Source organism: Leguminivora glycinivorella, chromosome 6 (genome assembly GCF_023078275.1).
Source record: "Leguminivora glycinivorella isolate SPB_JAAS2020 chromosome 6, LegGlyc_1.1, whole genome shotgun sequence".
In the NCBI taxonomy this organism is placed as follows: domain Eukaryota; kingdom Metazoa; phylum Arthropoda; class Insecta; order Lepidoptera; family Tortricidae; genus Leguminivora; species Leguminivora glycinivorella.
Window position 1 is genome coordinate 13795677 of NC_062976.1, and position 11916 is coordinate 13807592.

At 36.8% G+C, this 11916-nt stretch overlaps 1 protein-coding gene across 1 annotated transcript; it reads right to left on the reverse strand.

The window, feature by feature from the left end:
* Nucleotides 1–4600: 4600 nt before the first annotated feature.
* On the reverse strand, nt 4601–5940 carry LOC125227437 (neural retina-specific leucine zipper protein-like). Its single transcript, XM_048131755.1, has one exon. The coding sequence runs from the start codon at nt 5825–5827 to the stop codon at nt 4928–4930; it is 900 nt and encodes a 299-aa protein (XP_047987712.1). The 5' UTR covers nt 5828–5940; the 3' UTR covers nt 4601–4927.
* Nucleotides 5941–11916: the final 5976 nt, after the last annotated feature.

An 11916-nucleotide genomic window follows, 5' to 3' on the forward strand; every position in this document is an offset into this window, starting at 1 on the left:
TGAAACACAAGCCTTCTTGAGCTTACCGTGGGGCTCAGTCAATTTGTGTAAGAATGTCCTATAATATCTATTTATTTATTTAAGTAAACATATATAATAGAAGTTATATGAATAAAAAGTTTCACATGGACCTCGCACAGGTAGGTAAAACTAGAGTAGATACACAATTTTAATTAATTAATAAAATAACTTAGTAGCAATTCAATTCAATTCAATTCTTTATTGCTTCCATGTTGGTACATAATTATTACAGGTGGCAGATATAAAAGGTAAGGCACAACACAACATGAGACCCTGTTAGGGTATTGCAAGAAATATAAATAAAAACTATAACTAAAATATACACAAAGAATAAATTAATAAAATACATTATTGAATACATTATTGAATAGCTTATTGAGTTACTTTTGGAATTTATAGGAAGCAGATACTTTATAGGTAAGTAGGATTCTAGTTGATTAAACATCAATTTTATGTCCTATTGCGAAAACACGCAAACCTAACTTCTTGCAGTTGTATTTCAGAAGTATGAATTTAGCACCAAAATTATCATTAGATTTCTTTGACATTGACGAGTACCTATATGAAATCTATCGTCAACCATTATCATTCTCGTAATTAAATATTAACCCTTAAATGTTAATAAATACTTAGATAGGTAGGTATACTTAAATAAAGATCAGCAAAAAGAATGGCATCGTTCATTCTACTAACACGAGCATTAAATTACATTCAAGTAGGTAGGTTTGATTCTTGGTAACAGCAGAAATAAAGGCTTAGATACACCAATAGCAGTACGCATATCATTTTTGGTTATGAGTTATTGTACTTACCTGCTCAAAAATCATAAAAATAGTTCGAGTTATGTGACATATTCGTATAGAAAAGAATCCTGATAAATATGAATTTTGTCCAAGTTGCAATAAAGACCTTCACTTTCGCTAGGTCAATACATACATACTCTAATAAGTTACCTGCCCAATACATATTTGAATCCATAGATGTGTGTACGAAACACTGAAATAATATTTAAGAAATAAATGTACCTAGTTTTATAGCTTACCTACAGGTAAAGAAAGTGACATCGTCTCGCTCCCAGTATGTCCAATGCCGAGCAGACGGCAACAATGTAGGTTTCCTGTTTATTATAACGTAATTCTATAGGTGGCGACATTAAACCATACCTACACCTTTATACCAAGGATCTAGTACCAAGTACATTTTGCTCAAGAAATTTCTCACCAAAACTTATTCTTTCTTTCTACAAAAAGAATATCTTGTCAAAAGTTAGAACGGCACGGCAACTGAAAATCGTAACATTTCCTTAGCGGCAATTTTTCTCCTTAAGTTTGTAAATATTGTGTGTAATTAAGTTTAATTTAATAAATAAATAAAAATACTAATTATGACCCAGAGTAATTCGATAAGTTATCAAGGATACTTAACAGATAAACCTTTTATTTTGCTTTAATAATTAATTATTATGAGCTGCCAACAACAACGCTAGAATTTTATAAGTTAGCAATACGTTAAGTTTAAATTTTTTATTAGGTACCTAAGTATACCTATATTTATCCAAAAATACACTTTACATTTTAATAACAACTTGAGGAAATGTTTCGTGTTTTTACATTCAAACCTCTAAGGTAGTTACAAATGCATTGGAATTAATATGTTTAAGACGCTACAGGAGCGAAAATGCTAAAATGGAAAGGACTTTCAATTTGGAAATTTTAGTTAAATATACTAGTGTTATTAACTAGATTTATCGAAAAAAAATGTCCCTTAAGAACAAATCAGTTAAAAGATATTGCGAAAAAATCTTTAAAATCGAGGTTCCGCTCTCGACTGTTCTAAAAATCTGAATTAAATCAGGCATAATCCTTTGTTCTATTTGGTACACCTTAACATTATTTAAATTATTTAAGGGGTAGAGACTGATTTCGGTGTAATTTTTTATTTAAACATGATATTACTCTTACAAATTAGTAGATCAGGGACGTAGTAGCACAAATATAGTTAGTTTTAACTATGTTTTAACTATTCAGTGTAGAGGAGATGCAGTACCGTTTTATAAAGGGGACTTTTTGAAGATTTCTCAGTCGTTCGCTGGGTTTGGTCCCATGTTTTTTAAATTCGGTGGATCAATTTACTCCCACAGTTTAGGTCCATTTGTCGTTATGTAAGGTACTAACAAATCCTTGAAAGTATGTTATTACGTCATTATAACATCTCCTCTGTATCATGCATGATATTTCAGTTATCTCCAAAAAAGCTATAAAATTTGATATCAGTGGAGTTGATTTCCGTGGTTTCGGTGGATTTTTTGATTTTTATCAAAAAAAGTGACCACCGACTTCGATTGCCACATTATAAACTGATTAAATGTCCATTATTTTCTAATATTTCATACTTAAATAGTAGGATCCACCAATATTTTTTATCAATCGGAACGAAATTTGAGAGTCAGAATAACAACGAAATAATCTTTGTCGGACCGTTTAGTTTTTTTGGCTAATTCGTAACAATCTTGAGTATCACACCGTTTTTTACGTCATAATCAAAAATGTCGTTTTTGGAAAATTTTGATTGGCTCTAGCGTCTTTAAAAATAAAAATATCAAAAAAATCAAAACGGTCCGGGTCCGACACAGATAAAAATAATAATAATCTGTGTTGAAAAAATCATTGCTCTATCTTCAAAAGCCAGGGAGGAAATAGTCGAGAGCGTTTGTATGAAGAATTGACCCCTCCTGTATCGTCTTAAATAAAATACTTATTACCTACTGAGAGGTAAATATAAATCGCGCTCCCTTAGCTATATACCGATTGCTTTCAAACTGTCCTCAATTATTCGCATCGATTCTTGTGCAATCGTTGATGACGTACAACAATTGACAAATCCGTGTTGACCGCTATAGAAGTATTATGGTACAGTCAGCAGTATACGGTTCCAAGAGCGATCTACGCTCAACGTTGTTCTTATAATAAATAAAGTATTCCGGCATTGTTTTGAAATATTTGTACCGTTTTAATAGGTATAAAACAAACATACTCATTGTGTAAGCCGGAGCATATTTGGCATTTTTATATAAAATTATCAACCTCTTAAAGGTCCCAACGCACCTCCAACACTTCTGGTGTTTCGGGTGTCTATTGGCGGCAGTGATCGCTTACCATCAGGCGACCTATATGCTCGTGTGCCTCCTATCGCAAAAAAAATTAAGTACTTACCTATCAACATATTTAAGGGCCGGATACAGGTGGACTGCAACCTAGCTGTAACATGTATAGATACTGCATCCTGACGTTGCAGGCGATATAATGTTAGGTAGGTACTTATATTTTTTAAAGGATTGCCACATTTGTGGGACCAGTAGGGTTAGCGCATGATTGTCACGAGATAGACTACCCGTCCTTATGTCATTAATACAATTAGACAAAGACGTGTCAACAGACATCTACATATCTCGCGGCGACATACTCCCGCGACAATCATGTGCTAGCTAGCCCTACAGGCAGGAAAGTCAATCCGTGAAAAACTGTCCTATAATTATATACACACTCGTTATTATTTGTCGTGGTAATATTCAGAGCTCGCACAGTTTAATACCTTGAAAACTATTTTGAAATGAAACTAAATATATAGGTACAACATGTTAGGTATTTATATAATAGTGCATATTTATTATACCTATTATAAATGTACCTTTTCTGAATAGTAGTACATTTTTGGATTTCTAAGGGTCAGCAAAGCGCCAGTAACACCTGAGTTGCAAGCGTCCATAGACAACAATGACTGCTTATAATCATGTATCCATGTGGTATAACAAATATCCTTCATTCTTATCCATTAGGTGTTAAAAGGGAAAAGTTTTGCATCTTATTTCATTGCCTTATTTTTGCGAATTTGAACCTAATAATTATATATTTATGTCCAAGCATTTTCTTTTAACTGAGTACTAGGTACCTACCTATTTTCAGAAAAGGGAAGTAAGAAGGTAGTTTAACATTAGGCTTTTATTAGGACTGTGATATCAAATTGTAGTAACATGATAGGCACAAATAATTATTTGTATATTTTAAACACAACCTTCTAGAATTAATACTTTTTATTTTGTAACTGTATTCTAAGGTTCTTGATAATATCAATAGGTATTGATAAGTTCTACTTTTGATTTTTAGGTATTAAATATTTAAATATGTTATTTATATCATAACACTGACGTTGAAAGTAGTTGTAATGGACAACATAATTACTTAATTGACATGAAACAAACTTTAAGGAGAGGATAAAGTTTTTGGATATAAATATTATCAAATAAAACAGTATGTTCACGAATATTTTATTAGGAAAACACAGATCCTATCTTAATATTCGTCATTTACAATTACATATATCTATGTACAATATTATTCGATTAATCAGTTTTGAGTCAATATAACCTATGTATAAAAAAAAAAATTTTGAAAATCGGTCCACGATTCTCGGAGATATCGAATAACATACATACAAAAAAAAAAAAAAAAAAAAAAAAAAAAAAAAAAAAACATTCAGTCGAATTGAGAACCTCCTCCTTTTTTGAAGTCGGTTAATAATTTTAGTAATACACATCATAAATCGTTAACGAAGCTATGCATATCTTACGACACAACCATACATTTAACACGGTGTCCCGGTAACCACGGTCCGTATTCCTGGCTACATTGTTCCACCATAATAAAAAGAAACTATAGAAAACTGGAACTGATATAATTAAATTTCAAACTTAACAAAAGCACGAGGATTGTGGGCTCCGACAGTGTTAGGCGCCGGCAAATGTTGGCGATGAGCACCGGACACCGCGGGCCGCGGGCCCTCAGTAGCGCTGCCAGGCGCAGGCGGAGGAGGCGGCGGCGGCGCCGGGCCGCGGCGCCGCGCCCTGCCGTCACAGCTCCGAGAAGAACTCGGGCGACGAGTGCGGCGTGGGCGGCGCGTGGTGCGGCACCGCGTGCTCGCGCCCCACCAGCGCCAGCCGCTGCTTGAGCACGTCCCGCTCGTGCGTCACGCGCGCCACTTGCAGCTGCAGCACGTGCAGCTCGTCCTGCAGCGACCGGTTCGTCAGCTCCAGTTCCTGTCGCTGCTGCAACCTCTTGCTGCGGCAATTCTGCGCGTAGCCGCGGTTTTTCAGAGTACGCCGTTTCTGTTTCAGGCGTGTCACATCTTCACGCGGGTAACCGTGTAACCTCTTGTTTAGCTCCCGGACACTCAAACTCATAAGCATGTCGTCACTTATTAAATCGTCGCCGCAAGACGAGGGCTGATAAGATGTGTGCTGGCTGGCTCGCGGCGACATCGCCGAGCACGAGCTCGCCGGGCGCAGCGCGACCTGTTGCATGTGGTGGTCCTCGCGCCACTCGCGTCTGTCCCACTCTTCAAAACTGCCACACGGGACTGTACGCATGTCCAGCGGCTCCCGCATGTGTGGGAGCCACAGCACGTCGTCGACGAGCGCGGCGCGGCACGGGCTGCGGCCGACGGGAGCCGGCGGCGTCTCGGGCGGCGTGCTGGGGTCGACGGCGATGGCCACATGCGGCTGAGGGTATGGGCCCGCGTCGGGCCAGGGGCGGCAAGCGCGAGCACATGCCGGCGGCGTCTCGACCAGCTCGTGCCAACCGGTGCGAAGGGGTTCACGTTTCACCAGATGGTGATCCTCGAGATGATCCAGCTCGAAGTTCTGAACATATTCGTCGGCGAGGTGCTCGTCGTCGGGCTCGCGGTGCGGTTGCGGCGGTAAGGTCTGCATGGCGCTCGCCTGAGAGCAGTCGACGAGCGCGTGCTCCACCATGGGGCAGTGCGAGGTCCGCGCCGGCCGGGATCCAACTGCCGCGCGGCTCAGGGCGGCGCGAGACTCCGCCCTCCCACCCAATGACGTTTAGCGACGCGCGCATATACTGCCAGCCTTTTATACGCGAACATAACTTCTCGAACGCCACACCGACATAATATAAACACAACATGACACACATTTAATTAAACGCAATAAAATAGTCGTACCTACATGAACTAAAGAATATAATGTTTTTGTTAAAATTACCGAAACTGGCTTAATTTATTAATTAAAGTGCAACAAAACAACATTATTACGGTTTCTTAGAAATTTCACAATTGCTTAGCGTCTATTTTTTTTTTACAAAAATATGAAAAAAAAAAACAATAATAAAATATTGTTACCTACGGTCGTAGAACTTCGTAGCACTGCTACGACACTGCAGGTTCAAAGTCTTCAATGTCCTGGTTCTATTATGTACTTTTATTCCAACGACATAAGGTCCAATATAGATATACTCTTAAAGTTTGATTTCTGTGTAACTGTAAGAAGGTAATATATTATATCTATTATGTATTTAAACTTTCAAGATTTTAAGTATATGTTGTATTTCTTTATAATACATGTATCTTAATCTTAGATCAAATTAAACTATTTTTTCATAGGAAATATTCTTAATTTGTATTTTTTAAGTAGTCTCACTACTGTTATACTATAAACATTAAATTTAATAAATGTCATATACAAAGAAAAAATTACCAATGCCTCCAGTGTTCCGCTTCTTTATGTTATGGATGTCTTTATGTTACGGACTCTGGCGCGTCTAAGTACGTATTATTTAGTCTATGATTGAATGTTAAAAGCCTCTGCAACGCAGTTTTGATAATATTAAAATTATGTACTCGCTGAAAAAATGTGACAAGTATTTCATTAAGTATATATGAAAAATAACAAACACAGAAATTCATAAACAAAACTGTATTCAATAAAATAAAATAAATAAATATTATAGGATACTCTTACTTACACAGATACACTGACTTTTATAAATGAATGTTTAATATTATACCTACAACTTCCTTTTGCATAACCAGAACCGTTCATTTAATTTTCTCATAATGATAAATAGCGGTAGGCACGAAGAGGCCAACTTCCGAACAAAATGATTTCACGCGCCGCCGACCGCCGAGGGGTTAACATTCAGATTAATACCGAATTACATTTAATCACCGACCCGGTTAACCCTTCCTTGTTATACGCTAATAAGCGAATCGGTGTGTTATTGTTGGAACAGTGGTTATGATATCTTTTATTTTAAGAAAACAGGTTCATAAATTTGCTGATGATTTTATGCTATTTCGTCGTATGAAATTCTACATTTCAGGGAGTAACAAAAATTGACTTGTAGGTACAGGTTGTATCAAAATTTGTGAATATCCGTATATGGTCATAAGTAGTTATTATACGTACAGAAAAAATAGAAGAAACTTTTATCCTTCCCGTGGAGCGTCATCCGAATATACGATCAGAAAAAAATCGCCAAAATGTGATAAAAACATCTTAAAAGGGTAGGGACTTTAACAGAAAAGAAAAAAAAATTGAAGCATATAAATACCTATTACCTAGGTAGGTATTGGCTACAAGCAAAGCGGCGGCGGTGTATGCAGTAGTAAAAATTAAAAAACAGCGTTTTTAACTAATAACGGCGGCCACGACATGTATGCAGTAGTAAAAATTAAAAAACAGCGTTTTTAACTAATAAGGTCCTAGTCAGCATATTTTCAGCATATTTTTATTTCAATGTAAATTTAAATTTTATTTCCATTTACACAAAACCATGAAAACCATTACATAGCGTATCGTACCTAAACCTTCCTCACGATTTCGACAGATAAAAATCATGTAAAAACCTACCCCAGTCGGTTTTTTTCATGAGTTTTCCCCTAGATTTGCGGATGCTTGACAATGGTTAAAGTGCGACAATGGTAAATCCAACTCTGCGTGGAACATATGACTAGTAGGTGGTACCATTATGAAACAGTTCTGTTTGAAGATCAGCATATGCAAATGATTCAATCAGTTGAGTGGCGCCCGGTGCACGTATACCCGTAGATAGAGATAGGGCCGATGGCTGACGCAGCCGCCAGTGTTTGCGCACCACAGTCAACATTGTTAGCGAGCACCGCAAATGTTATTACATGATTAACCCTCTCCCGACACGTAACTTCTGTTTGACCGAGCTTTGTTAATTGCCCACTTTGTAGGGAACGGGTTGTGCAAAATTCGCGAACGTCAATTATTTTAGTTGTGGTACCTACTTAATTCATTTATAATTTTTAATCAGCATAATAGACATATGTAGGTAAGATCGTGAGATCTTATAGGTGTTAAGGCTCATTGACGGTACGTGGACTGGCATGAGATTAGCTATTAGCTACATTGCGGACTGTTAGGTACCAGTAACCGCAATACCAATAATGAGACTAGCATATATTATATTTTTTTAAATTATATTTTTTAAATATTTAATTTTACCTATTATTCTCTAAGAATGTAATATTACTCACGAAGTGATGATGATCATTAAACGAGACCTTTGACCGAAACTGCAAGCCTTTTACAACAATACTAGGGCACATCCACTTTGTAGTCTCATAAAAATGTTGAATTTAAAAAGTGAGTGTGTCTGATGGCCCCTGTACACACATGGCCAACGGTTCCACCAACCCCCTTGGCCATGCGTGTAGAGGGCTACTTGGCCGTAAGTTGGCAGTTGGCGCTTGCGCTTGCCGGCCAACCGATTGGTGTCGGTTTTTTGTCCACACATCAAAGGATCTTGGCGCCAATGGCCAACTGCGTTTACACGTTGGCGCTTCATTCAGTCGGTCGTCAGCCGTCAGAGAGGACAGTAGTGAAATATTTACGAAAATAATAAGTTTATCTATGCCAATAATTGTGTAGATTTTAGGGAATAAAATAACCTTGCAAATGTTTAATGTATTTCCCAAAAAAGATAAATGTTCTTATCAGAATATTCAAAAAATTGTTAATATTTCAAATAATTTAATTTTACTACGGGGTTATTATTTTTTAATCAAATTTTTCTGACAACGTCTATGACCTAGAATTTCCTAGACTTTTCTATTCCACGTCCATCCTTCATGAAGAGCCAATGCCAAGTGATTGGTTCGCCAATGTGTAAACAGCGGCTCTTATCTTGGCCAAGGGGTTTCACAAAGGGCTGGTGGAACCGTTGGCCATATGTGTACAGCGGCCATGATTTGATCTCAATGGTCTAAATCACAGACCTGTCTAACCATATTTTATGTAGGTATTAAACCTTTTTCAATTTTATAAAACTTCGTAAACTATGCTGGCCTAAAAAGGTCAAAAACTCTAATGGATGCCATTTAAAAATATTAATTTTTTTTTAAAGATTTTTTTATTGATGGCCAAGGAAAACACAAACAGCCAATTTAGAAAAAGAGGTCAGTTCGCATGTAAATAACATATTTTCATTTTAAATATAATGATTTTACCTAAATTTTAAATATGATAATTATACATTTATTAAGTATAAATAGAATATATTGTCTATGGGAATTTTTTCTTCGCCTCAATTGTTTTTCATGTTGCTACTTTTTCACCTTTTTCTTAATCTTGTTTTGCTTTGATATGTTTTTAATTCTAGGTCTGGGGCTGAATCTATCAAGAATTGAGAATTGATTCATCAAAAACCGGCCAAGAGCGTGTCGGGCCACGCTCAGTGTAGGGTTCCGTAGTTTTTCGTATTTTTCTCAAAAACTACTGAACCTATCAAGTTCAAAACAATTTTCCTAGAAAGTCTTTATAAAGTTCTACTTTTGTGATTTTTGTCATATTTTTTAAACGTATGGTTCAAAAGTTAGAGGGGGGGACGCACTTTTTTTCCTTTAGGAGCGATTATTTCCGAAAATATTAATATTATCAAAAAACGATCTTAGTAAACCCTTATTCATTTTTAAATACCTATCCAACAATATATCACACGTTGGGGTTGGAATGAAAAAAAATATCAGCCCCCACTTTACATGTAGGGGGTACCCTAATAAAACATTTTTTTCCATTTTTTATTTTTGCACTTTGTTGGCGTGATTGATATACATATTGGTATCAAATTTCAGCTTTTTAGTGCTTACGGTTAATGAGATTATCCGCGGACGGACGGACGGACGGACGGACGGACGGACAGACAGACATGGCGAAACTATAAGGGTTTATAGTTGACTACGGAACCCTAAAAAACTGAAAAGGAGCACAATGTAACTCTAATCTGAGCTAATTTCTATAAGCAGGTAAGGCGAAAAAAACGAGTAGCTAAACGCGAAGTACATATGTCGCCGAAGAGTTTCCATTTGGTTATAGCTAGCTAATTCCACGTTTTACTTAAAATTCAGTCAGTGAAAATCTTTGTTGGTAAGTAATGTACCTTGAGATCCTGTTACCAGTGTTACCTATTTGTTAGATGAGCAGTAAGTAGGTAAGTACTAAGGATTGTATCGTTAAGTATAAGGACAAAACAAACCTCGTCTAAATGTTGACATGTGCATAATTTTGTATTATTATGTTCCGAGACTATGATCTTAAGGTATTGGTAAGTACTATTTGATATAAGAAGGTCTGATATTTTTTTTATTTTAGGGACTTTATGGTACTTTCATTAAGGTCTAGCAAATAAATTTCGGACAACCCCTATCTGGCTTAATTTGAGAATATTTCAATGACTCTTTGTACGATTTCAACAAACAAAGGTTAATATGCTGCCAAAATATATTCTTTAAGAGTCCTCTTCATGGTTTTTCCAATTGGGTACTTGTAGAATAAATGCGGCGAATTTATATAATTTAAAAAAACGCAATTTTGAGCAACGTTCCGGATTGCCGTAAATTTTTGATGCTAGCAGGATGAGAGAAACAGATAAAAAAATTAGCCATAGGCCAAAGTCTAATTGACATTCATGGTGTTTGAACAGTGCGATATAAACAATGAATGATAGTCAAATTCGACATCAAAGTCGGAGTTAGAGTAAGCACCATGCCACATTCTCTAAATGGCCGCCATACACAGATCCTGAACTATATTTTTTTTAAATAACAGTGGCTAGACTATGTCCAGATATTCTGCTTTGTGGATCATGTGTCGTTGAGGTTCGCACCATACAATTTTTTTTCGCAATCGTATCATCTTTTACGCACTTTGTGAATTTTCTAGTAGCATTTGTCCGGAATCGTAATTGGTACTCGGGAGGATTAAGTCAATACTGTCTAAACCATATGCTTTACGTCGAGTTTCTAGGACAAAATGCGTACCTTATTATGTGCCTTATTAAGCCCATGGCTTGTTATAAGAAAAAAATATAATAGCAAATAAATACGGCTACTCAAAGTTGTCTTCATACTTAACGATACAGTCTTTACGTACAGTAAGTATTAATAAAAACATAAATTTTTATTACCTATGTTAACAAAATCGGTAAGAATTGATAGGTACTTTTATCATGGCATTTTTCTTCGGATTAAAATTTCCAGCAAAATTAAAAACTCCACAGGTAAACAATGAGAAACGGGGGTAAATCCACCGGTTCCCAACGGCGAGACACGTTCGAGCGCTATCGACGGCCCTTCATCAATTGATTCTGCGCTCAAAATGCTCGCGCGGGCGATGCTCTGCACCCTCGCTCCCAAACGAACAATGAACAATATTGACTATCAATTTTTGTAGTTTTTTAACAATATATTTTTTATTTTGGCGCGGACTTTGCAGACCCTAACGGAGATAGCTGGACGACACCTTCATGAGTAACTGGCCAAAAATGGTACAAAAACGGGAGCTGTTCTGCCTGTGCTGTGACTCTCACGCGAGGAGACCTTTGCCCAGCAGACACGTAAACGGGCAACAAAAGAAATTGTTATGTATAAGGCAAACAAGTAGACGTATCTCCTGATGGCAAGTGATTACTGCCACCATTGGACATCAGTAACTCCAGAAAAGTTGTAAGTACGTTGCCGTGCGCAACAAATATATAGGTAGGTTGAAGGTTTCCGCCGAAAAGACGTTCATTGATGCAC

Coding starts and splice junctions, on each gene's coding strand:
- LOC125227437 (XM_048131755.1), bottom strand. CDS start 5,827: ATGGTGGAGCACGCGCTCGTCGACTGCTCTCAGGCGAGCGCCATGCAG.